The sequence below is a fragment of the Auxenochlorella protothecoides genome (assembly GCF_000733215.1).
Source record: "Auxenochlorella protothecoides strain 0710 unplaced genomic scaffold scaffold18, whole genome shotgun sequence".
In the NCBI taxonomy this organism is placed as follows: Eukaryota; Viridiplantae; Chlorophyta; class Trebouxiophyceae; order Chlorellales; family Chlorellaceae; genus Auxenochlorella; species Auxenochlorella protothecoides.
The window spans coordinates 879592-905493 of NW_011934213.1; the positions used below are offsets into that span (position 1 = coordinate 879592).

Here is a 25902-nt window from a genome sequence, read left to right on the forward strand (position 1 = left end):
GCGTTGATCAGACAAATGACCTCAAACGCACCGTGGCAAATCAGTCGGAGGGGGGTCGTTAGCATTACTCAGTCTCTGATCGTATCCTGGGGAACAAGCCAATGATGTTCAGGAGCCTGTCGGCCAATGCCCAATGCATTCGCCCGAGCATCTCGCACTGTAGCCACATCAGTTGGTGGAAATCTGCAGGCTGCGCGATTCCATGGCCAGGACGCCCGCCAGCGCCCCAGTGTACCCGGCGTTGAAGTCCACCGCGACCTCATTGGCCCGGAAGTTGGGGCGCGCATCCTCGTACCCATCGTCGCCCCTCACCGGCCCTCCCACCAGCGCCCCCGTCAGGACGTGCGGGTTGGGGTCCGGGCTGTTGTGGTACTGCCAGACGCGCCCCTGCCCCGCGGCTGCCGCTGGGATGGAGGCGGCTCGGTGGTGCGGCCGCAGCGGGTACCCGCTCCCAACCCCCACCACGAAGCTGCGGCCGGTGGACCACAGCACATAGTCCAGCTGCTGGCGGCACCAGGCCAGGGCCTTGCTTTCTTCGCTCGGCGAGTAGGAGGCGCGCAGCGCCATCATGAAGGCGGTGTTGCAGGCATAGCGCAGGTTCCCAAAGTCAGCAAATCCGGGGACAATGAGCCCCTTTGGCGACTTCTTCATGTCCCAGTGGCCTACAGGAGGAGGGTGGGGTCAGAGGGGTGGATGAGAGCTAAGCAGATTGGCTTAGCCACAAAGGCAACCGTGCATGTCAGCGTGACTTTCTCTCGTGGCGCCCTGTGATGAAGGTACTGATCCACTGCATTGTGTCTCCAGAAGCCAGTCTCCGTCATCCCCCCTTTCTCCCCCCCCACCAACCCAACTCACCGCTTCTGGGGTCAAACCAGGCGGACAGAAAATTGTTCTGGAACCAGGCTTCATATTCGTCCTTTCCAGGCACCGCCTTTCCCTGCGCCGCCAGGCCCAGCAGCAGGTTGAGGGCTGGGACGGAGAGCGAGTCCCAGCTCGTGACGACGTCGCCGCTGCCGCCGGCGGCTCGCCAGTGGGCCAGCGCATCATCAGCGTACCGTCCTTGCCCGGTCGCCCTGAATAGCCAGGCCGCCGCATACATGAGCTTGTCCAGGAAGCGGCTGGACTGGTAGACGTGTGTTGCGCCCTTGTGGGCCGCGTTGTACTTGCCTGCATGGGGGCAACCGGGCAGCCGCTGGTTTCAATGGGTGCAGCAGGATGCCGCAGTGGCTGTGCTTGTGCTGGGTGACTCGCATGACATGCCGTCAGCCTGCACGCTTCCACGCCCAAGCGCTGTTCAACCTCCATCCTCCTGGCACAAACTCCACCCAGTCCGAGCCCTCCCCTCCTCCCCCGCTCACCTTGCACCTCCTTGGCCCAGGCGTACAGCTCCTCTGCATGGCGCAGGAGCTCAGCAGCCATCTTCTCATCCCGTCCCTTGAGGAGCAGGTGGCTGGCGGCGAGGGCCGCAGCCACCGAGCCCAGGAGGTCGCTGGCGGGCGTGGCGAGTGTCCACCGGAAAGTGGGGCGACTACCGCGCTGCTCCTCCGGCCGGCCCCAGTAATCGTGGTCGATGTCGGGGTCCCCGATCTGGCCCACATACTCGTGCTTACCCACGTGGCAGTCCATGAGGTACTGCGCTGCGAGCCGGATGTTCTCCACCGGGTTGTTGGCAGGGCTGGCCGCGGCAAAGGCCTCGGGGAAGTCCAGAGCAGCCCAGGCCAGGAAGGACACTGCCTGGCCCAGGGGGAAGTTGAGCTTCAGGTGGTCGCCGGCGTCGTACCTGGCAGGGAGAGGGCGGGAAGGGCTTGCTATTCATGTGGTAGTGGCCAGCCCCGGTGCACGGCATAGTACGGTTGTGTTAGAAGGGGGGAAGCAACAGGGACCAGTGAGCCTCCATCACCAAAGCCGCTGCATCCTGAGCACCATCACCCAACGCCTTGGCCTTAAATCTCCAGCTCACCATCCACCCGGCACTGCGTCGTCCAGGTGTGCATCCCCGCGATACTTGATCCTGCTCCAGGGGGGTTTTGGCCCGCTGATCTGTGCCTCATAGAACAGCCACGATGCGTTGAACGCCTGAATAGGTCGTGTGTAGGAGGAGTGGAATGCTAAACTTGGTGGAACAGCATGAGCTGTGTTAGAGCAAGGCAACGAGACCCCTCGCCCCAATCAGCCTCAGTTGGGTTTTGCATGGTATGCTCGCCCCCTACACTCGCACCTCCGTGTATAGAGGAAAGGCGGCGGGAGGGGTGGTCGTGGAGGGTGTCGAAGACATGTTGGCTGACATGTACAGAGCGCGTCAACCTACGGCGAGCAACCACAATACGCACTGTTCCTGATGCTCGCTCAAGTTCCCGGAATCGGTCCGGATGGTGGGTGCAGAGGCGTTGAGCTGGTGCACGTATGGCCCAAACTCGCGCAAAACAACGACACAGATGCCCCTGGCGGTCTAATTGGATGGATTTCACGTCACGGAGTTATGTGAAGCTCCAAATCACGACGCAGTATATAGGGGGGATGCCACATGAAGCTTCCTGTGATTTCCGTTTCGGAGCGTGTGGGGTGGGATGCCGCTCAGGTCGCGCATGCGCACCTTGCGCGCAGTGGTGCTTGGTCTTATCAGGATCTGAGAGAACTCTCGAACGTAAGCTTAAGCCAGCTCCACATGAACCCCAGATCCTGGGCAGCTGCTTGCCCATGCAGTCGCGCGCCCGGGTCCGCTCTGGAGAGTCGGTAGGGTTTCCAGTGGTAACCAACTGCCGAAACTGACTGGCCCCCCTTAGTGAATGGTGCCACTGCAACAGTCGGTGGTACAGAGGAAGAACAATTTAATGCTATTCACCCATTGTGCTACTGTTCAAGGTGTCTGATGAACTTGAGGTGTAGTAGTAAGCCATAGTCTAGGGTGAGATTACTGCTCAGAGAGTAGTCTGTCAGACCTGCCGATCAATGCAGCAGGACGGTGGGAGGCTCCTCGCCGCCTTCCTCGACCAGGTCAACCACAGCCGGCTTTGGCTTCTTGCACATGAAGGCACTCATGGACATCTGTTTGCCAGGGCGTTTGGCAACCGACCCTTGACCCGGTCCCCTGCTCGCGCGATGGAGCTCCAGCGGCAGCGTGGTGCCAGCCTCCCTGTCTTTCTGCCCGCTGGGTGCTGCTTCCGGGGCGACGGCCATTGCAGGGCCTGGGACAGGCTTGTCACTCGTCCCAGACAACAGCGGCCGTGGGACTTCGACCGGCGCTCTGTTCCCGTTGTCCTTCCCGTACAGGATGCTGTAAGGGTCTTGGTCGTCAGTGTCCATGGCCTGCACTCTGAGTGCATGTGCTGCCTCCCTGTGGCCACGGCATGGAGGGTGAAGAAATTTCAACAGGGGAAAGCAGCCTGTTCCAGGTCAGGATCAGATCGCATGCACAGCCAAGAGCCGACTGACGCAGCTGGGAGGGACGCCCTTGGAGCCCTCCCTGGAAGCAGTCACGCAATGGATGCACCCCATAGCACCCGGCCCTGCACTGCCCGGCAGCATCCTCGCTGAGGCCACTCACCTAGGCGCCAAGCCGAGCTCGAGGACGGGAGCCGACTGGATCTGACGCTTCCGCTCGTCCTCCTCGATCAGCTGGGACAGGCGGCCCATGGTGTCGACCAGGAAGGCTGTCAGGCCCCTCGTGGCATGTCTCCATATCTGCAGGGACGCACAGCCAGTCTTCTGATGGAGTGCAGACGAAGGCATGCAAGGGCCTGCGACCCTACCCAGCCCAGGGACGGATGCAGGGCCGCCACAGGGCCACTCGCACCAACAAGATGCACATCCGGGGTCAAGAGTATTGTAGGCCCACCTCCCCCTGGCCTAGCCTGTGGAATCTTCTCCCACTGCATACCGGCTTTGGGAGGAACAGCGTAGGGGAGTCCTTCCTAGCATGGTCGAGCTCGCGGACATGGTCCAGTTGGTGGCCATTGCTATCACCGTCCTTTTGCATGATCGCCTGCATCCTGCAGGGTTACCGTCGGTGGGTGCCTTGGAAGCAGACTCGCCTTCCGCCTCATCCTCTGTCAATCGACGCCCCCTCCCACACGCCCACCCCCCCTCCCTCGGCCATGCAACCAGATTCCCTCCTTGAAGGCGCCGCCGGCCCTGGACCTGCCTTGGGTGCGAAAGGACGCTCTTCTCCATGGCCTGTGCCAGTCCCCGGGTGCCACACACGGGAAAGCCAACCTCCTGGACCACCTCCAGCATCGTCTGGAAATGGCTGGCAGTGAACCAGTCCGCAACCTTCTTATGCACGATCCTGGGCAGGGTGGCGAGGTAAAGAGTGGGATGGCGATGGCATCGCAGGGTGATGCAGGGGCAAGGGCCGGCGCTGGGCCCGCCGCCCTCCGGCAAGTGTGTCCACACAGCCCTGTCTGGCCCCAAGGGGGCGGTCACTCACGTGCGGTAGGCGCCCTCGGGGAAGGGGATGGGGCGGCCGCGCTGGGCGGCGAGCACCTTCCACTGCTTCAGGCAGTTGGCAAAGGCAGCGCCACGCAGCGTCCAGCGCGATTGGTACTCCGGCTGTGATACCACCTGCGGCATGGGGCCAGCGCGGGCATGTGAGGGTGTGTCTTTCCACCTGGCCAGTGCCTGTCTGGGTGCAACACGGAGCAGGGGCTCCCGACCCCATGCATCATCGGCGCTGGAGAGCCGGGGCAGCCGGCGACTGGGCGCTTGCAGGCCCCACCCCTCCCGGCCCGGGGCCGCCCCTCACCTTGGCGAGGCGGGGGGGCATCTGCTCAGCGATGCGGCCCATCACGTGCTCCGCCCAGAACTCGGGCACGCGCGCCTCGAACTCGCTCCTCGCCCAGGCCGTGGCCGCCTCGACCTTCTCGCTTGTGAAGTCGCGCAGCCATGCATCGACAGCCTCGTCCCCGGCCTCCAGGACCTCCTGCGGACACAGCGCCGCGACGGGGGGGCAGTCCATGTTGAGGTGCCGCTGCAGGGTGTCGGACGGGAGCTCGGGCCTGGGAGGGGAGGGCGTGCTCGCCACCGTGTCCGCCAGCAGCCGGACAAAGGAGGCCAGGGCGGGCGCCGCCTCAGGCCCCAGGTCCGCACAGTGAGTCGCGCCGATGCGCTGCATGGCCTCCTCCGCGCGGTCCTCGCCCAGGCACAGGAGCGCGTCCTCGAACGCCGTCACCGACGCGGGGCTCCACTGCCGGGGGCCGCCCTTGGGCCAGCGTTTGCGGGGCTTGCGGGCTTGGGCCTGGCAGGAGCGGAGATGCAGAGGAGGGGGGCCGTTCTTCAATGACTGCAAGATTATGGGTCTGGCCAAAGTGGAATTACCAGCACACGAGCTGAGAATGGTTGAGGCACGCAGGATGATGTTCCCGACGGAGAGTCACCGTGCCTCGTCTAGCACTGCATCAGGCATTTCACCCCGTGCCCTCTTGCCCCGTCTCCCAACCCTCAAAGCATGCTGCTTTAACTGCTGCTGTCCCAGTGCCCCTTGCCCTGCCAGATCCAGGCAATGCGCCGGCAGCAGGCCGGTCCCCCTGTCCCCAATCTCACCGCTGTGGTCGTGGCGTCAACGCCCTCTGTGTCCTCCTCGCCGCCGCTGCTCGCACGGTCGTCGCCGCTCGCCGACCCCGGCTCCGCCTCGTAGGTGGAGTCGTCGCCGTCCTCCTCCTCCTGCTTGCGGCGCCTCCCCACCTTGCGCGCCTGGCGTGAGGGGTAGGGGGTTAATTTGAGGGTCCAAAGGTCCTGGCAGACGCGGGACCAGGTCACGCTCGGCATCTTCTACATCCACCGCGCACACCACACACCAACCGCTCCCAGCTCTGCAGCGACAAGACTTGCCACAGAGCGCTTGCCCCGCCCAAAGCAATCCATCCCTGAGTTGCCAAGCTTCCAGCCCAGCCTACCTTGTCGCTGTAATCCACGACGCGCCGGCGGCGGGGGGCGAGAGCCTGCGGCGCAGCCGCCGCGGCGGCCGCGGCCTCGTGCGCCGCGACGGCGCTGGGCATCAGGTTCTGCCAGTAGTCCTCGCCCGCGTCCGCGCCCGCCTGCCGCCCCGCGCCCGTCGCCGCGAAAGAGGTCACCGAGAACGAGTTGCCGGCCCGGCTCCCGATCTGGCGCTTCTCGGTGCGGCCCGCCAGGATCTGACCGATGTCCTCCGACACGAATTCGTTGCTCTGCGCAGATTTGAGAGGGATGGGTTGGGGTGGGGGAGGCGTTGAGGTACGGTGCGCAGGGCTGGCTGGAATAAGGGGTCAGCCAGAGAAATGCAGGGCATCTGGAGGCTGCAGAGCCGGCGCATGGCATGGCAAGGGCTGGCAGATGAGAACAGGCACGCTCCATGAATCCCCGTTTCACCTGCTGAGCCGCCGCCGCCATGTCCTCCAGTCCATGCGCGCCGTTTTTCAGCAGCTCCGAGATCTTGCGGCTGTCCAACTCCGGGTCCTGCTGGGGCCCCGTCACTCCGAGGATGGCCTCGTCCAGTCCTGAGCCGAAGGGAGCGAGGGGTGGGGTGGTCCTTGGTGGGACCGGTGGGGGGAGGGATGGGTATCGCCAAAGGGCAAAGAGTGGTGGCATGTGCGTCACACTACAGTATCTTGCCGACCACTCTGGATGCAGGTGCAGTTAGTAACCCTCTCCCTGCCCCCCTCACTGAACCCCCTCCGGCTGCACCTGCTTTGCGAGAGGAAATCTCGAAGACCTTGGCCTCATAGGTGTCCCTGGTGACCAGGCGGTAGATGGTCACCTCCTTGTGCTGACCTGCAGCAGTGAATTTGCAGATGTAGTCGGTGGTTCTGGGACAAACGGCATGAGCCAGCAGGCGCACATCGTAGTGCATTCTTTTTGTAAAGCCTCCTGGACGGTAGAGCAACTCCACAAGTAGTCCGAGTTCAGCAGCTGCTTACACTATTTCTTCATCTCAAGCAACAGCAATAAATTGCCAAGCAGTCCATGGAGCACTGCTCCACCCTCACCGATCCGGTGGCACCGCGCCATGGCCTGCAGGTCGTTCTGGGGGTTCCAGTCGGAGTCGTAGATGATGCAGGTGTCGGCAGCCGTGAGGGTGATGCCCTGGCCGCCGGCGCGGGTGGACAGCAGGAAGACGAAACCGTCCGAGCCCTCTGCACGACGAGTGTGTGGAGTGCTGAGCGATGGTGAGGAGAAGATCTTGCGGTAGGGTCCCTTGTCACCTGAGCACATTGGGAAGTAGGCCACCCTTGCTCAACCAAAGTCACTCCCAGTAACCACAACACATGGCCAAGACCAATCCTCAGCACCACCCCTCCTGTGGCGCCAGCTGCCCCTCACCCGACCCCGCCCCTCGCTGTCCGTCTTGCCTGCGCTGAAGCGGTCTATGGCGGCCTGCCGGTCACGAGAGGGCGTGGAGCCGTCGATGCGCTCATGAGGCCAGCCCTCCCCGTCCAGGTAGTCCTCCAGAACGTCCAGCATGATCTTGAACTGGGAGAAGATGAGCACCTTGCGGCCCTCGCTCCGCAGCTTGGGCAGGAGCTTGGAGAGGAGCAGCATCTTGCCGCTGGCGGCGGTCATGCGCGCTGCGGTGTCCAGCTTCCGCCCAGCTTCCGTCTCCCGTCGCATGAGGTCGTCCTCCAGCCCATTGCACAGGAACTTAGGGGGAAGGGTTTTTTGGGGGGGGCGAGTGTTTGCTTTGTTTGGATCCTGGGAATGATAACGGTAGCTTCAAGGAAGCACAGGGGTTGCTGGCAGTCGCGAAGCATGAGAGCTCTAACTTTCAAACCAACACCCAGCCACTCACTGGATGGCAGCAGATCTTGCGGAGCTCCATCGCCAGGTTCTTTAGGTTTGGCAGGTTCCGGGGTGCAGCGCCTTGAAGCAGCTGCGTCAAGTGATTTTGCGTTAGGGATCTCATGGTTGATACGATGGCAGCCAGCAGCTTTGCGCGGACGGTATGCTTGAGCCTCGCTGCTGTGACAGCACCCGCAGCGGTCCTGGAGTGCTGCCATCCGATCCTTAGCACACACATGTCCATCTCCCCTCCCTCCCCCGGCCCTCTCATCCGTGAAATGTACTCACCACGCCGATCTGCTTCTCATACATGGCGCGGTAGTAGGCCCGCTGCGTCGTGGTGAGCTCCACCCAGATGATGACCTCCTCCTTCTCCGGCAGCGTCTCCACATCCTCCTTCATCCGCCGCAAGAGGATGGGTTTCAGTGCCACCTGCGTGATGGTCGGGCGTGATGAGTGTGCGCATGCGGGTGAGGCGCCACAGTGTGACGATGCCCATGCAGCGGTCCAGGGTGAGGGCAAGGGCTGATGGTGCTTGTGACGAGCCTTGGCGCGCTCCAAAACACACTGGAGACTTCCGCCCGGGGTGGAGTCATCATGGCACCAGTTCTTCTGGGGTGTGCAGCATCTCTCCTCCCGCTAGCTCACCTTGAGGCGCTGGACCTGTGCGGCCTCCATGCCGGTCCTCTCGTCCCCGTACCGGCCCAGGAACTCGGACTCCGTGCCAAAGAGCACCGGGTCCACAAGACTGAGCAGACCTGATATGGAGGGCGACGGGCGAGCACAGGTGATGGGCGGCAGGGACCCCAGGGTCGTCAGCAGCCTGGCATCACACGGCTCGCTTGATTCAGGGCGCAGCATGCAATTCCTGCTCCTCACCGTGCAGCTCGCGCATGTTGTTCTGCACTGGCGTCCCTGCGCCAGGCGTTGGAAAATGGGATTGTGCGACCCCGAGGACTGGGGCAGAGCGGCACGCAGTCAATCCATGTGGCACGTACATGGGACTGCAATGTCGGCGTGATCGGTGCTGACATGCTTGTCCTTGCCATGTCCTCTCCCAGGACCAGACATGCGTGTCCCCAGACTCGCCATTGACGCCCTCCTCATGCGCCTCCCCCCTCACCCGTGAGCAGGAGGAGCCAGTGGCGCGGGAGGGCCTCCAGAACCGCCCGCGTGGCTGAGCCACTGGACTTCATCCTGTGCGCCTCGTCCACCACCACCGTCGCCCAGTGGACGTCCTGTGTGGGGAAGGTGCGACTCGAGTCAGGTGTGGGGTCAGAGTCGAGTCTCTGCCCCGTCCGAGGGTTTTGCGGCAGTTCAGGACCTCTTAACTTTCATCCAGATGCTTCAGGTGAACACTGCATCCACCAGGATTTTGGCCCACGCCATTTTTCCACCCTCCCCTCCCCCCCCATTCCCTCCCTTCCCCCCCCCCCGGAAAACCCTTCGTTCTCACCAGGAAGAGGGCCTTGTCGCGCAGCATGGTGTCAAAGGACACCAGCACGATGCTGGGGCGGATCGCACGGCCGCCTGCCGGCCCCGCGGCGCGCCACAGGTCGTGCACCTGGATGGCCTCGCGGTCTGCAGCGCTGCCAGCGTACACCACGCAGTCCAGCGCGGTCCAGGCCTCGATCTCGCGCTGCCAGTGACCCAGCGTGGTCAGCGGGGCCACCACCAGGAAGGGGCCGGCCACGCCGCCAGACTGCTGCTGCAGCGCCAGAATGGCGATGGACTGGGCTGTTTTGCCCAGGCCCATCTGGAGCAAAGGGGGGGGTGTTCAAGGGGGGGAGGTATGCATGGGTTGGGGATTGGGAGGGAGCAGCGTTCCGAAGAGGCGTAAGACAGTGTGGCTTTGGGGAATGAGCAAGGAATACGAAGTGCTGGGGCATGGTTCAGGAATTGGCAGTAGGACCTGCGTTCCGGCGTGGCCGACGCCACGGAGACCGTCTCGCCGTCCGGCCTTGCTGATGAACAAGGTCCAGGGGACACCATTCCCAGCTCAACCCTCTCTTCCTCCCTCCTGGCCTTGCCTCATCCCCCAGGATGCAGCTCCGGCCGGCCACCCAGTTGGCTGCCATCCAAGCCAGGCTCTCCTTCTGGTACGCCCTCAGCTCGCGCCCGTTGCAGAAGGTGGGAACTTTGGGGGTGGGGAGAGTGCGAGGGGGGTAGAGTGGCGAATGGCGTGCATAGCAGATGGTATGAGCATGCAGGTGACGAGATGCAGCCACGCTATACAGTAGACAGCTGGCACCGGGACGGAGGGGTCACAGAGGCTGCCCTACACGACACGTGAAGGTGCGAGGAGCGCCACACAACCTACCTGCGGTGGTCTTCGGGTTGGAGGCAGCAGCCTGGGTGAGCTTCTTGTGGTACCCCGGTGAGCGCAGCTCATGGTACCGCGTCACTGCAGCCTGCACCAGGGAGGCGCGGTCAGGGGCTGATGAATGGCTGGAGACACGAAAGGGGTCCCCAGCCTCCACATCTCAGGTTGTCAGAGCCAATGTGGCTTGTCGCCTCTTGGTGTCTAGTCGATCAGGGTGGTGTGACAAACCAAAAAAGCAATCTCTTGACCCAGCAACCCTCATCATGCCTCCCGGGATCGCCTGCCTCTCTTTCGGTAGACTTGCCTGGTCTGCTGGCTGGAGGTCGGAGGCAGGGATCCAGGTAGCCTCACTGTACCCCAGCCCCTTCCACTTGATGAGGAAGCGCTCGGCCGGCCCTGCTCGGTGCGCAATGACGCGCTCCACGACCGTCCAGTCGGCGTGGATGCCCGAGGCCAGGTCCCCGTAGGGGTTGAGCTCGCCTGCCTCCTGCCTCTTCAGGAAGCCGCGCAGCAGGCCCGGCTTGGTCTCCTCCAGGGATCTGCGGGGCAGCCACTGCACCTCTCGGTAGCTCTTGTCTGGAGGACCAAGGGTTTGCGGAGGGTGGTGATTGGGTCGGGAGCATGTGGCATAGGCCCACCACACCGTGGCGCCAAGCGGGACCGACAACAATGAAACGAGATACTCTCTACAGAATCAAGAGTCCATCCGTCCTGCCAAAAACAATGGGCTCCGTCAAGCAACCCTGCAGAGGAGCGAAATGCGCACCCTTGAGCTTCACGAGGCACTCCGGCGCGCCATCGGCTCCATCACGCGTGTCCAGGATCTTGTCCGCCAGCAGCGCGGCCCCTGCACGTGTTCAAACAGAACCACACTTTGGCAATGATTACAGAGACAGATTCTGGGCAGGCAGACATGATGCCAGGGCCTGGACTGGCCAAAGGTCCCCGGCCCCTGACCCCAGTGCCTACCTCTGACGCTCGTTGGGCGCGATGGCTTGGGGCCAACCTTGGCTCCTGGCGCAGGTGTGATGCCGTAGACAATGGGTGATTGCAACAGACACTGCTCTGTTACGACAGGCAAGGTGATGCGAGGCCTGGACTCCGACCCTTAATATCATGCGGCGGCGTCAGGCGCACACTTTGACTCACCCGCTTCGCCAGCTGCCACTTCATTTCTTTGCTGGGCATTCTGTGGGACGTTCTCTGCATCTGAGGGCCAGGCGTCGTCCCCGGATGAGTTGCTCTCCTCCTCGTCCTCCTCATCCTGGCTGGTGCTGTCGGCCGATCCCACACTCCCGACATCCTCCTCGTTATCCTGCGAGGACGCATCGCTGTCCGCCATGGAGCCCTCACTGACGCTGTCAGGGCACTCCTCCTCACTCGACTGGAGGAACAGGGAGGGAGAAGGCTGGGAGCAGATGTCATACCATCAGCAACAGTAGACAAGGGATGCGATGGGTTGAATACATCAAGCAGACCCATGTCTGAATGAGCCGCGTCCCACGCCCTCACATCGTCGATCACAGTGACGCGAGGATTGGTGGCAGCTGGACGAGTGCTCCTTCGCGCAGTGGGAGCAGGTACCGGCGCCGCTTTTCTGCCTGCAAGTTTCCAGCCTTGCTGCTCCAGCAAGCCTGCACAGAGGGTGGGGTGGAGGACATGCCGATGTGTATGTGTGGTCTTACCAGCTGTTCCATGCAACCTCACTCACAGAGGAGGAATGTAGTCCAGCGGTTTGCACATGCCACCCCGAAGCATTGAGGGCTGGGGAAACATACCTGATTTTGGCTCTGAGAGACGTCTATGAGTCGAGTCGGACGCACACCTGTGGAGTCGGGGGGAGGCATTTTGGAATCGGGGCTGGCCCACACTGTGCCCCCATAGGGGCCCAGGTCGCAGCAAGGCCCTGACACGGCGTACTCACCTAAACTTGTCAAGGTATTTGACATTGCATTTGGTCTTTTGTAAGGGCAATACATCGTCGAAGCTGTCCTCGTCATCCGAGATTGGATCGACCAATGCGCGGCTTTGACGGGTGCGAAGTTCGAGCACCATGGTTGAATCTCGAGACACTGAGCTGAAGGCGGCGTACCAACACGCGGAGAGGCTCTCTGTTACCTCTCTTCTCAGCTCATCAGCGTCAGAGTAAATCGATTGTACAACTTTACTCGGCCCGATGAGACTGCGCCACCGAGTTTGAGCAGGACAGCTGCGCGCCGCACGCGCCGCATTGTGATTCGAATGTGCGAATGATTGATAGGGGGCCCAGTCGCCTGATAGACGATGCACGTTCACGACAGTGTTTAACTAGATCTTCAGGTCGATCCTTGATCAGACCCCTCACACTCATCTCATGGATGCCCCTGATGGTTTCTTCCCCATCCCAGGCAAACCCGGGATGCCCAGTGTATTCAAGATTGGGCACCATTGTAATTGACACACAGAATGGCAATCACAGGAGGCTGCCAAGGTGCAGGTTGCACAGGCCTTCGTCGCAACCCGTATTAATTTATCCCTCAGCCGTCTTCCGCTTGCGAGCCAGGTACCTCTCCCGCGCCGCAGCCACAGATTTCTGCCTGTCCCGCAAGGAGGGTTTGGCAGGCGCTGCTGTGGACCCCACAGCCTTGCCAGCCTCGTCCTCCGAGCCTGCTGTTTCATCTGCACTGTCTTGGGATGGCCCTTCTTGTCGCTTCTCGGCCTCGATCTTCCTTTCCGACCCAGACACATGGTGCAGCGCGCCAGGACGCTCCCCACTTGCACTAGGCATGGGCTCGAAGGCTGGCTCCACCTCATTGCCTCGGCTTGCCGGCACTGGTCTCTCTGCGGCTCCCCCATCTCTGGATGCCACAAGTGCATGTGAAGAGGATGCTGCACTCTGAGCCGCCTCTCCCGCCCTGGGCATAGTAGCGTTAGAGAGAGGTGTGGCACCCGTCGCGTCACTCTTTTCGAATAGATCAGCGCACCCTCCTCAACTCCACCAGCATGCACCCAGCCCTGGGACACCCTGAGGAACAATCCCCTGCTCTGCAGCCCTGGGCACCTGGAACTGCCATTGTACGCCACATTGCTCTTGAAGAGGTTGCGATAGAAGTTGCCCATGTGGCCCTTCTTCTCGACCGCATTCGCCTCCTCATCCGCTTGGCTGCATGACATTGTGATAGGAGGATCATCAGGAGGGAAATTCGGCAGCAGAGGGGGCTAGGACGACCGGTGCCTGCCAATGTAGATGAAGGGTCTGCTCCCTTGCTCCCACCAGCCAGAGCAAAAGAGTTTCAAGCAGGACAAACTTCAGAGGGAGCCCCGTGTTTGATTTTCCACCGGACGCCCCAGCTCGTGCAGGGCACTCCCGACTCACATGCGTTTCTGGTTGGCGACGTAGCGTTGGTCTTCCTCCAGCTTCTTCTTGTAGGCAGCGGTGACAAAGCGCTCCTTGTCCCCAAACAGATGATCCTCGGCTGCCCTCTCCTTGAGCATTTGTCGCTCATACAGGACGTCCTGCTCCCGCTTCCTCTCCTCAGCCTTCTCTGCACCACAACAGGCCGGGCAGGGGATGCTGAAGCCCTGCTGGGCCAAAGGTTTGACACAGGCACTCCAGCAAACCTTTCTCGTCCCAGCAATGCCCACCTAGGAGTCCAGCAATGTAGCGGGATTGGCGCTCCTTCTTCTCTCTGCGCTTGGGCTCCTCCCTGGCCTCCTGAATGGCATCATAGTGGCCATCGTAGTCAAACACAGCGGCGTCCTCAGCCAGAGCTGCGGCATGCAACGCTGCTACCTGCATATATCCACGTTATGGTCAGAGTTCGGCATGTTTCCCTTGCGTTTAGAGGATTGAGTAGAGGCTTCGCGGCAGAAGGCGCCACACGACCGTCGAGACAGGAATTCTACTGCTGAGAACCACCGGCCCTAATCTCCCCCAAAGCATATGCATGCGAGACAAACATCCAACACATATTTCTTGCACGTTTCCAATCTAGGAGCACCTTCTGGTCGTCCTGCTTCCGGACTTGCTGTCGAGCAATCTGTTGCTCCACGTTGTCATGCTCGTCGTCAGAGTCGCCCGCTTCGAACACCGATGGTTTGAGCGTTTTGGAGGCAGCACTGGTCTTGGGACCTTTTACTGTGAGCCCGTACTTGACGCCCTTCTGCCCAATGATCATTATGTTGATGGGCTGGTGGGAGGAGCACAGCCGATTTATCTTGCTTTTCAGCCACGACGGCTTTACAGCCAAGCTGAGCAATCAAGGAATATCTGTACACAACAACTTGACATGACGCTGCAACGGCAACTCTTTAAGCATGAGATGGGCGGCACCATATTGTCGGAGGATGGAATCCTCTCCGCAAGGGAATGGTACTACAGGACCCCTCACGGCTTCCGACACGACCTGGCCGCAGAAGGAAAATCTGCTGGGCGGGCGTCGATGCCTTTGGGCAGCACATCGCCCGGCAACGCTCAGTCTTATTCAGGAAAATGCCTGTTCGACATCGACTGTCAAGCCTATATCAGTAGACTCCCACATGTAGATTGTTGGTCGAGTACTTATTGCGGGCAAGAGAAATGCGGAATGGATGCCAACCCACTTCCACTCCAGCGATGAAGCAGGAATACGACTCTCTTCTTGTGAAGGAATTGGAATTGTCTAGACAGTGCGAGCTCAAACCCCTCGCATTCTTCGTTTCGTGGCAGGGCGTACTCACATTTGCATACAGGCAAGAGGTTTGCTGTGACCAGCAGGTGCATGGGCCATGTTGGAATGATCGCCAGGTCTCCACCCTGCCTACAACTCCCCTTGAGCGGGCAACATCTCATTGCAGCCCGCGTGTTAACTCTCTCAAACTCCCCCCGCATTCAAAACAGGGGTTTCCCGGCGGCGCTCCTTGACCTGAAGGCACGCCTGACTGCAAATGTCCAGGGCCTTCCCTCCGAGCAGCCGGGCTCCCTCTGGCCAAAGACCTCCCTCGGCTGCCTGCACGACAGGCAGCGCCTCACCCCCGACCAGCTGCGGGTGCTGCTGGACCTTTGCGCCAAGCACAGCGCCGACCTGGCCTCGGCGGCCTCCCTGCGGGTCCGGGATGCGCAGCTGGTGGTGCACCAGTGCCGCTCACTGGAGCGGACGCTGAGCGTCCAGAGCGTCCCCTTGAGGCCCGCACGCGAGGGGGAGGGGGCTTTGCCGCCGCGTGAGCAGGAGGAGAGGGTGGCAAGCATCCTGGCGGAGTCCGGCGCCCCAGACTACTGGTTTGCTGCCAGCCGCGACGGCAATCGCAGGGCGCACTACGCCGACGCGCACCTCGGGGTCACCCTGGTTCACTTCCTGGTGGGCCCCGAGGAGCTGCTGGCTGCCGTGCGGCGCTTCCGGAGGGCAGTGGATGCTGCCCTCCCGGGAACCTATCACTGGTTTGATGATGCAGCACTGCATGTGACCATTCGCGCTGTCGTGACATAGCTTGCCTCGAACTGATATTGTGTGATCGATACTGGTGCGAAACGTGGGGATGGGTGCATCAGTGGGAGGCCATGGTCACCCAGGCTCGAACAGCCAATCGCGCGCGCGGGGCCCCCCGTGAAGATAATCCTGGTCACCCGTCGCCACCACCTCCCCATGCTCCGGACGCATGCCTCTTCAATCCACACCACGAGACTTGAGTGGAATATTTAGCCCAAGGGCATCGGCATACCCGTCTCGTCCGCTCGTGATGGTTATCCTCACCACGGCCACCCAGCCACGGCTTACGAGCACCGGCTCGGCCCGCTCCCTCCTACCGCTCACACCACGATGCATTGCATCCATTCCATCCCAGCATGCATTTAGGTCGAGTCAGAGGCCTCCACACAGGAGCTCGCTGGCTGTACGGACCGTTCAGGTGAATGGGTCTGGGTGTCGCTGCTTGAGTGGTGGGGTTGTGTCCCTTGGACTGCTGGTCTACATGCCAGCAAGCAAGGCACCTGACATTGAAATTCTCGGAATTGTGATACCATCGCAGGAATCCCTTGTCGAGATCGAGACCACGGACGATGTCCCTCCCGGCTTCACCAAGTGAGAGGGTCACAATTCCGATTGCAGGTCAAGCAGCGCCCTCCCTCGAGCTCCATGAGCTCCAGTACAGGAGCAACTGACCACCCAATACACACCCGTGCACTCGCAGCTATGAGACCCTGATCATCCTTCGGCCGACCCTCAGCGAGCAGGAGAGGCAAGTCGATGGCGTGTCCTGTGATTCGTGGGAACATTGCCGTTGGGCCCTGTCTTCGTGAGTTTTACAGACCCCTTTTACGTCCTCATCGCCCTTCTCACCCTTGATGCCAACAGGGACCAGGAACTTGCAAAGTTCGAGGCGTTTCTGAAGGGCAAGGCTGCTCGCAGGGTCAACGTGACGCTACGTGGGCGACAGAGGCTGGCGTACCCCATCAGGAAGTGAGTCGTGTTTTGAGGGGTGTGATGTGCTCATCAGGACGGCAGGAATAAGACGTGAGAAAGGAAGCTCTTTGCCGTGAGATTCGGTGGACAGGGTGGGCCCTTGGGGTAGCACTCACCCCTTGGCCTTCTCCCATCTCCCCACCTCATCCCTGCCAACAATTCAGGTTCACGGAGGGCATCTATGCTCTGTACACCTACACGGCCAGCCCGCCCACCTCCCAGGCGGTGCAGCGCCTGCTCTCCACGCCCGTGGCAGGCGGCGAGTTCAACATCCTGCGGCACATGACCGTGCGCACCTGAAACATCTCGGGAAGGGCGTGGGCCATGGACCGGACCGCGACTCCGCACGGCGTCATGTCCAGGCACGCACCGCCGTGCCCCTGCTCGAGAGTCTTGTTGTAAGCTCTGCTGTAACGTAATCCCCCCAGATGGCTCATGAGGGAAGTGCCCAGAGATTTCCGCCTGCCCGGTGGCTCGAGTGGAACCTCCACATCTTGTACATGGCTGTTCATGCCTGCCAAGGGGATGCTGACAGAAGGCCAGCGGCAGGCTCTGTCGACCTGATTGCGGTCGAGTCATGGCGAGAGCGAAGAATGCTGCACACCCCCCTGTGCTCAAATGGATGCACCTGGGCAAGCGACACGGGCCAGGGCGTCCCCGGCCCGTTCCCGGCATGCAGCGCAAGCACCATGCCCCACACTGCCATCCGCAGCATGTGCTCATCAGGACAGGTCGAACCCCGCCCCGGCGCGAATGGCGTACAGCAGCTTTTCACGCAGGGTCCCGCTCCTCCTGAAGTCCGGCAGCTTCAGCGTGTTGGTGCAGGTGCTGGCAGTGGGCAGGCGGTCCACGTCCCTGCCGCCCAGGATGGCCAGCGGGGACGCGCTGCACGCCACCTGGGGGGAGTGTGGGGGGCAGACATGTGTGCGGGCACGAGCAGGAGGGTCCCACGAGAGCTGCCCTGAGCAGCGCCACACGGCCCCTGCGCCTGGAGCCAGGCACCCCAACACAAACAGGCATCAGCGGGGAGTCATCCACGCACGAGGAGAGGTGCACACCCAGTCGGTGCATCGCCCTCGGCCTCCACACATCCATCCCTTTCGAGGCGGCCCCAGGGCCCCCCCCTACCCCCTCCACTACCAGGCACGCATCGAGCAGCACATGCGGTCCCCTTCGCCTGCCCCCCCCCCCCCCCCCCGCCACCTTGTGGATGGCGAATGGTGGCGCGAGGTGCTGGAACCCCCCCAGGGGCGGCCGGCTGACGGAGGTCACGAACTTGAGCAGGGCTGCTTGGGACGTGGCGTCCATGCCAGCCACGCAGGCCCAGAAGGCCTTGATCGTGGAGCTGGAGTCGGTGTAGCCCCCGGAGTACACCGTGTGTCGCCTCAGGTCGGCCACATCCACGGGCCCGCCCCCGCCCCCACCCAGGAGCTGGTTGAACTCGGACGCGGAGAAGAGGCGCAGCCAGGCCGTGGGGAAGACCTGCTTGATATGGAGGGAGTAGGGAACGGGAGTTTATTGATGGGAAGGATGCAGTGGTGACGGAGGAGAGGAAGAAGGGCTGTGTGCCCTGGTCTTGCACAGGCCGGCAGGACTCCATGAGATGCAAAGCTCTCAAAAATCCCTGGCTGCTGAACCCATCAGAGATAGGAAGGCTGGGAGTGGCAGGATCCTCACCCTGTATTGCATGCAGCTGTCCAGGCACCCCCCCCATTTCCCCACCAAGCAACCAAAAGACAAACTACTCTGCGCACAGCACTGGCATCACACCTTCTGGAAGCCGCGGGCAAATGCCCCCGCAGCCGGGCCCAACCGCCGCGAAAGGTGCCAGTGCGCCATGGAGTGCACGTACAGGAGGCGGTTGGCCAGGGTCACGGGAACGTTGGCCCCCCCTGGGACCAGCTCCTCGCCAACCCTCCTGCCGAAAACCTCAGTCTCCGCCGTGAAGTCGAGGGACATGCTGTCCAGCGTATCGCCGTCATACTGCTTGACCAGGAGCAGGGAGCGGTGCACCCCGGGGTCAAGCGCAATCAAGTCCTCCAGCTGCGGAACGTGACCCTGTGGAGGAGCGAGTGTCACGTGGAGGTAGCTCAACGAGCAGGGCGAGATGGGCGCGAGCAGGCGTGCATACACGGTGGGAACTATTCAGTTCCCGACCCAGCTGGGCTGGGCAGGTTCTCTGAGTCACGTTCCAATGCCTGTTGTTCCCCTGCCCCCTCCGATTACCCCCCAAAGCCCCTCACCTGGAGTCGTCGGAGGAAGAAGGGCGCCAGGGGCGCATCCAGGAGCAGACCCTCGTACAGCGCTTTCCCGAGGGCAGAGCCCAGGGCCTCCAGCGCCAGCCAGCCGCCCTCCAGCTGCGCTGCCAGGGGGTTGGGGTACACCGCCCCCGTCCCCGGCACGGCGGAGAAGAGGCCGCGGCGGGGGTCCACGCCCGCCGCCACGAAGCACTCCAGAAACTCCTTCTGCAGGCCGCCGGCGTCAATGCCCGCCTCCTCCCGGCCCAGCGCATCCACAAACGTGACCGCGCAGCGGGCCTTGAGTGCCGCGGCGTCCAGACGCAGCAGCGCCGCCATGCCGTCCTCGAGCAGGAAAGCGCGGCGCACCGTGAAGCGGGTGCCGGGCAGGCCGCCCTCGATAGGCGACACGTCCAGCCCCAGCCTGGGTGGAAGGATTGTGGGGGTGGGAAGGGGGATGGGCGTGGATGCTGGACACTTGGTGAGGTTCATGTGCACATTCCCCGTTCATTCACTGCAGCCGAGAGGCAGCCCACACAGGGCGGCTGCGCGGCGACCCGAAGCATGCCCAGTACTCCACCATCCCCAAGCGCTGCGACGCCAGCCTCCACTGAAACACAGTTGCCCACCTGGCCCGGTCGGCGGCGATGAGGCCCCGCAGTACGATGACGCGGTCCTCGAAGGGCACGCACTGAGGCGCGGCGGCCAGCAGGCAGGCCAGGCCCGCCGCGCGCGTCCCCGCAGGCGCCAGGCCCGCCGCGCGCGGGCCGCGCGCGTCCTCCTGCAGCGCCCACAGCGCACGCAGCGTGGACGGCGAGGCCAGGGCCTCGCCCGCGCCCCGGCTGCTCTGGAACGGCTCCAGCCAGAGGCAGGCGGGGCAGAAGGCGCAGCGGGCGTCGCGCTCGTACAGCTCCCTGGGTTGGGTTGTAGGAAGGGAGGCGGGTAAAGGAGCGCAGGTCTCGAAGAGTGCGTGTGTGTGAACAACATGAGCCCTGGCGACCCTACACCATCCGGGCAAGTCGGAGGCAGCAGCCCGCAGGGACGGAGTGCCATCGGCTGAGGCAGGTGTGCCATCGAGGAAACCCCTCAGGACTGACGGCGGCGCAGCGCGAGCAGGTTTCCCAGGCCCAGCCCCCCACGCCGACACACACAGACACCCATTGGCACCTGTGCAGCCAGGGCCCCTGCTCCAGCAGCATTGCATAAGGGTCCACGTTACCCCCCGCCGCAGCCTCAACCGTCCCTTGACGCGCGGCGCCGCCCGGCGCCGGCAGCAGCGTGCGCACCACCATCGTGTTGAGCGCGGCAGTCAGGGCGCGCCGCCCCTCCGGGGACAAGCCGTCCGCGCCCGCCGCAAACTCCGCGTCGTCCAGGGCGCCCAGCAGGTGGCGCAGGAGGCGGCACAGCACGCCCCAGCATCTCGCCTGTCCCCAGGTCAGGGACGCGCGCGCCCCCCGTGCCAGCGACGGCACGTCCCAGCCCCGGCTCGAAGCCCTGTGCGCCTCCAGGAGGAGTGGCACGCTGTGCGCCAGGTGGCGCCACAGCGTGCTCAGCAGCGTCTGGTGGCCCGGGTTGAAGGCCAGGTGGTTGAGCAGCGGCGTGTGCGAGGTCTGGTTGTGACCCGTATCGCCTGAGGGCCCAACAGTCCGCGCTCCTTCCGCCTCCAGGGTCAGCACGGCATGGCACAGCGTGCCCAGCGCCTCCACATCCTGGGTTTCCAGTCGGGCCAGGACGATCCCAAACAGGTCTCCGCGGGAGTAGGGGCACCCGCTGCCGCCCAGGAGGGCACGGGCCGAAGCTCCATCCCGGCCCGGCCCGCATGCGTGGCGGAAAAGCACGCTCGTGGCCGCCAGGAATGGACCTGCTCGCAAGGATCTGCTCGCTGCCCGCGCCGCCCGCCCCAGGACCAGCGCCAGGTAGAGCGCGTTGGGCGGTGCCAGCAGCGGTGCGACACGCGCGGCCGCCGCATACACGGCCGCCTGAGTCGCCGCGGGCACGAACAGCGCCGCCGTTTCGGACTCTGAACCTTCATCGCCCGTACCAGGCTTCGCCAGCACCGCCAGGCACACCTCATCCATGGCGCAGTCTGCTTGCTCGTGGGCTAGGCCTGCGCTGGTCAGGCTAGAAAGCCAGGCGCGGAGCAGCTCCACAGATCTGGAAGCACCCCGGTCGGCAGCATTCCCTGGCGCCGCCAGGCGCGCTACGCCGGCGGGCACCGCACGCAGCGAGCGACGGACCAGCTCGGCGTGCAGGGCCTGGGCAGCATTCGCAGCATGATCCTTCGCAACGTCCAAGGCCCAGGAGGTCGGGGCGGCAAGCAGGAGCCGCGCGCAGCGCGTCGCAGCCGCCTGCGTCAGGCCATCGGCGCCCGGGCACCCCGCCAGGCTGCAGCAGAGCAGCAGCAGGTGGCACAGGCGGTGTGCGCTAGGCGTGCTGTGAGGTGCCGGCGCAGGAGAGAAGAGGGGCAGGGATGAGTGCGTAATGTGCGATTGTAGCGGTGAAGTCTCCCTGATAGCCAAGGGCATGCAGAGGAGTGATTGATACAGAGTTGGACATGGGCAACACAGATGCCGCTTCCCTGACTCGTTGGGGGTGCATATGGTCTTGCCGTCCACTCTGGGCCCCTTGAACCATGTTCTTTCGACTGGCCATCGCAGACTAGGAGTTTGCAGGTGTCTCAACCTGCAGCCTCTGAGCATGGCACTCCCAGCATCCGTCGTCACCTCACCCAGGAGCCGTGGAGAGCAGGTTCTCGGCCGGAACGGCGCTCGCCAGGGAGCGCAACACAAGCGCCAGGGAGCCTCGCAGGGCAGGGCGGACGCTGGCGTCGACATGGATCGGCGCACCGGCCGTCAAACCAGCTTGGAAGCCACGGAAGGGGAGGAGGCTGGCCGCCAGTATGGGGGGAAGGACGTTCCCAAGAAGATCATCTTTGTCCAGCACCCTGCCCGTGTCTGCTACAACAGGGGCATAGAGCTGCAGCCACTGCTCCGCGAGGTGGCGTCGCAGCGTCGCTCTGTCAGTGCGGCCTCGCCAATAACGCTGCAGGGTCCTGGCCGCCTGCTCATGCCGGCGTGCGACCTGGCGCTGCTCCCTCCCGGATCGGGCCTCTTCTAGGATTTGCTTCCTCCTGGTGCATTAAGTATACGATGTGAACACAATATACGCATGTTCAATCTGTAGATCAGCTTGCCATGGGCCTGATCATCCCACCACCACCACCCACCCGATCACTTTGGAGGCGTATGGGGCCCCCTCCATGCCGGCACCTCATGTCAGCGCCATATCATGGCACGTTCATGCTATCGGCTCGCATCAAGCTGCATGAAAGCATCGCGAGCCTTGTCCGTCTCGAGCATGCTGCTCCCTCCGACATGACACAACCTCGCGCGCTCTGAATTGTGGATTGAGCATGCGACGCGGGGATCCCACCTCGCGGCTGCCCGCGAAGTGATGGAGTCTTTGAGCTGAGAAAAACCGAGTACATTTACTTGATTCTCTGGATTCGCTGTCGCTCTGACAAGTCGCCCTTCCCTGACCCGCTGGGTGTGAGATCACTTGCGTGTGCGTGCAAAGCTGCCCACACACTCTCCGGGCGAGCTTGCATGTTCAAGTACCGTCTCGAGACACGAATCGGTACAAGCCTAGCATCTCCCTTTGTTGCCTGGCGACAGGCGGTTCCTAGCCCTAAGAAGCTTGCGCGGATAAGGATGGCCACTGCTGTTACCCCTGGCGAGGTTGCCATTGCTCCCTCCTCCAAGGTGGGGTACAGGGGCAGAGTGCTTGGTTGATAATTCATTCAACAGCACCACCAGGCATGCCTCCCCCACCCCCACCCCCCCGTCCATATTCGGTCGCCACCCGGTCCCGCAGGCCTTCACCGCCCTGTCGGAGAAGCTGAAGGAGATCCAGGCCTTCTCCGGCATCTCCGGCCTGCTGGGCTGGGACGAGATGGTGATGATGCCCGCCGGTGCCGCGGGGTCGCGCGGGGCCCAGAAGTCGGCCCTGGCCGGGCTGCTGCACGAGAGGAAGTCTGACCCGGCCATTGGGGAGCTGCTGGAGCAGCTGCAGCGGGAGGAGGGCCAGGGGGCCGACGCATTCCGGGCCGCCGCTGTGCGCGAGGCCGCGCGGGAGTACAGGAAGGTCACCGCCGTCACCAAGGACCTCGCCAAGCGCGAGGCGGAGCACGAGACCGAAGCCTACCAGGTGCGTGCGTGTTTGGGAGCCTGGGGCGGGGTTTAGGTTGAACAGTATGGTCAAGCAGAAAGTGCACCGTTTCTATTTACCGTCCTGCTACAGCAAGGAGCGTCTGGCTTGGCTTCATAGTGACAAACGAGAGGTGCTGCTGTCAGGAACCATGGAAACTAAGGCTGGGGGTCCACAGACTCACCATCCCCTGTCCCTCCACCCCCCCCCCTCCCCCAGACCTGGGTAAAGGCGAGGCAGGCCTCCAACTTCTCCCTCTTCGCCCCCGCCCTGGAGAAGTGGGTGGCCCTGCGCAGAGAGCGCGCCGCCCTGATTGACCCCGGCAAGCCGGTCTACGACGTCCTACTGGACGACTACCAGCCGGGGCTGACGTCCGCGCGCCTGGACTCCATCTTTGATCAGGTGTGTGCGTGTGTGATGGGGTGGATGGGGGAGGTGATGTGACGTGCGGAGGAGGGCCTCATGTTGTGGGATGTTGGAGGGAGTTGGAGGGGGGAAACCAAAGGTGCATGGCAGCCCCCGCCTGCGTGCACTAGTGGCCCCCTGCGCGCAGCACCTGTGGCACAGGGCCACGTCATGCCAGTGCACCAAAGCCGGCCATTGCAGCATCTCTGGACCCCTCTTGTCCTGGCATGTGCCCTGCGTACAATATCCCGCTCACCTCCCCCCCAACCTCAGGTCAAGGCCGGCCTGGTGCCGCTGCTGGCGGACCTGCGTGCCCGCGGCACCCCCCCGGACACCGCCTGGCTCAAGGGCGAGTTCGACACCGACGCTCAGGCCGCGCTGTGTCGTGAGATCGCTTTGACCCTGGGCTTCGACCTGGAGAAGGGGCGCCTGGATGTGTCGGTGCACCCCTTCACCGGTGGTGGGTTGGAGAGGTAGGGGCCTGATGCTGTGCGTTGATCTTGTTATCTGAGTTGGCAGATGAGCTGCCGGCAGGAGCTGTTGGGACCAGGCGTGGCCGGAAAGAGCCGCTGCAATGCAACCCTCTGGGGCTGCTTTCCTCCATGCCCGTCCATCTCATGGACACCCCTCCCCCAACCCTCCAAACACCCTGTCCCACCTCTGCAACACAGGCGCGCACCCGACGGACGTGCGCATGACCACGCGCTTCAAGAAGGACAGCCTGCTGGAGGGGCTGACGGGGACGGTGCACGAAACAGGGCATGCGCTGTATGAGCAGGGGCGCAACCTGGAGTACGACGGCCTGCCTGTCAACGAGGTGGGCGGCCTGGTTGGATGAATTCGGAGAGCTGGGCGAGCGGGGGGGATACCTTTGGGGTGATCTGTGGGGCGTCGGAGGGGGATCGGCACCTGCGCCCTTCCCTGGCCCAGGGGCCTGCGTGGACCTGCAGGACGCACTGGCCGCAACCCTCATCGCCTCGCTGTACAGAATAACTCCCCCCCACACACACTCCACCCACCTCTCCACCCCACAGGCTGCGGGGATGGGGGTACACGAGTCTCAGAGCCTGCTGTGGGAGCGCATGGTGGGGCTGGGGCGGCCCTTTGCCGCCTACCTCCTCCCCAAGATCAAGGCGGCCTTCCCTCAGGTGAGCCTGGTGTCGACGAGGGGGCTTCTTGCTGGCCTGTCAGCGCACTGGATCAATCACCACCTGCGGCGCCCCTGTCTTGCAGAGAACAGAGTCTGGGCATGTGTGATGGTCATCATCCCTCCCCAACTCCCCCTCTCCGTCACCCTTGACCCTCTGTGCAGCTGCCGCAAGACAGGACTGCAGAGGACCTGTACCGCGCCGTGAACGAGGTCCTGCCCCGCTCCCTGATTCGCGTGGAGGCAGACGAGGTCACCTACCCACTGCACATCATCCTGAGGTACGAGCTGGAGAGCGAGCTCGTGCGGGGCGACATCTCCGTCGACCAGCTCCCAGAGCTGTGGAACAAGGTGAGGATGGGATCCTGATGTTTGGTGGGCACAGGCTCGTGATGCCCCGGCTGGGTTGGGAGTTCGTAGATCGACTGGCCTCCTGGCCCTGGCCAGGGGCAGATGGGCTGGGTGGAAAGCACGATGGTGTCTGTCTCGGGGTCTGGCGGGGCCACACACGCACAGCATGATCATGGAGGCATGAGGAGACTGAGCCCGGAAGTGGTCTCCAGGATGCGTGGATGCTTGCTCTATTATGCAGTTCATACCACCATGCCACTGGGGTGCCTTTGGCCGACCTGCAGAAAATGAAGGAGTACCTGGGGGTTGAGCCTGAGAGCGACGCGCAGGGAGTGCTGCAGGACGTCCACTGGTCCTACGGACTCTTTGGGTGAGGCTGCTGGTTGGGGAGGCCTGTAATGCTGATCATGTGGAAGAGGCCACCAATCATCCCTGCAGCCTGGGCAGAACGTGCTTAGGAGCCCAATCAATGCACAAATTTGAGCAGACTTGCTGTCGTGATTTGCTCATGGTGGTTGTGCAACATCTTAGGCTCATCGTCAGGCATTCCCTGCATGACCCCCATCCCACATCCCTTCCTCCCTCTTTGGACCCAGGTACTTCCCCACCTACTCGCTGGGGGCCATGATGGCAGCCCAGATCTTCGAGGCGGCACGCAAAGACCTGCCCGACTTTGAGGCGGAGGCCGCCGCCGGGAACTTCTCCAAACTCAAGGCCTGGCTGAACAAGAACATTCACCAGGTAGAGGTGGGAGCAAAGCACGCATGCATGCCTGCAGGCTTCGCCTAGATGCTCACCATGACTTGTCGTTGAGGCACAGACTGGCCATGTGAGCTTGCGCGGGTTTGGCGTCGAGGTGTGAATCTTCTCGAGCACGGCATTGTGAGCAAGGCCACCTTAACCCCCCCCTGCAGGTCGGAAGCCTGTACCCCTCGGCCGACGAGCTGCTGGAGAAGGTGACAGGGAGCCCTCTGGACCCCAGCATCCTCCTGGAGCACCTGAAGTCCAAGTACTCAGAGTTGTATGGCCTGTAGAAAGCAGCATGGGCCGCTGTTGATGTTCCGATTT

The 25902-nt window shown here is 63.0% G+C and overlaps 5 protein-coding genes across 5 annotated transcripts; 3 read left to right on the top strand and 2 right to left on the bottom strand.

Annotated features, from left to right (window-relative positions):
- Positions 1-168: 168 nt before the first annotated feature.
- On the bottom strand, positions 169-14229 carry F751_1940 (Chromodomain-helicase-DNA-binding protein 8; the record flags this gene model as incomplete). The annotated part of the gene is made up of 31 exons (XM_011399647.1): positions 169-662; positions 856-1167; positions 1359-1780; positions 1961-2076; positions 3238-3334; positions 3545-3681; positions 4213-4285; positions 4427-4560; positions 4742-5233; positions 5539-5688; positions 6069-6161; positions 6343-6470; positions 6658-6744; positions 6960-7104; positions 7294-7611; positions 7760-7840; positions 8038-8181; positions 8398-8507; positions 8629-8664; positions 8873-8987; positions 9314-9505; positions 9813-9886; positions 10070-10153; positions 10424-10648; positions 10839-10919; positions 11222-11456; positions 11851-12001; positions 13113-13214; positions 13428-13596; positions 13697-13844; positions 14053-14229. The coding sequence occupies 31 exons, from the start codon at positions 14227-14229 to the stop codon at positions 169-171; spliced, it is 5322 nt and encodes a 1773-aa protein (XP_011397949.1).
- Positions 14230-14666: 437 nt separating this feature from the next.
- F751_1941 (hypothetical protein) lies at positions 14667-15516 on the top strand (the record flags this gene model as incomplete). The annotated part of the gene is made up of 2 exons (XM_011399648.1): positions 14667-14719; positions 14931-15516. 2 exons carry the CDS (start codon positions 14667-14669, stop codon positions 15514-15516), a joined length of 639 nt encoding a protein of 212 aa, XP_011397950.1.
- A 481-nt stretch (positions 15517-15997) lies between these two features.
- F751_1942 (30S ribosomal protein S6) lies at positions 15998-16788 on the top strand (the record flags this gene model as incomplete). Its single annotated transcript, XM_011399649.1, has 3 exons — positions 15998-16107; positions 16381-16485; positions 16653-16788. 3 exons carry the CDS (start codon positions 15998-16000, stop codon positions 16786-16788), a joined length of 351 nt encoding a protein of 116 aa, XP_011397951.1.
- A 422-nt stretch (positions 16789-17210) lies between these two features.
- On the bottom strand, positions 17211-21986 carry F751_1943 (E3 ubiquitin-protein ligase UPL7; the record flags this gene model as incomplete). The annotated part of the gene is made up of 8 exons (XM_011399650.1): positions 17211-17384; positions 17692-17970; positions 18259-18546; positions 18732-19149; positions 19520-19635; positions 20012-21158; positions 21454-21710; positions 21939-21986. 8 exons carry the CDS (start codon positions 21984-21986, stop codon positions 17211-17213), a joined length of 2727 nt encoding a protein of 908 aa, XP_011397952.1.
- A 449-nt stretch (positions 21987-22435) lies between these two features.
- Positions 22436-25868, top strand: F751_1944 (Thermostable carboxypeptidase 1; the record flags this gene model as incomplete). Its single annotated transcript, XM_011399651.1, has 10 exons — positions 22436-22486; positions 22599-22931; positions 23151-23333; positions 23610-23796; positions 24008-24153; positions 24371-24484; positions 24649-24834; positions 25119-25204; positions 25431-25581; positions 25749-25868. 10 exons carry the CDS (start codon positions 22436-22438, stop codon positions 25866-25868), a joined length of 1557 nt encoding a protein of 518 aa, XP_011397953.1.
- Positions 25869-25902: the final 34 nt, after the last annotated feature.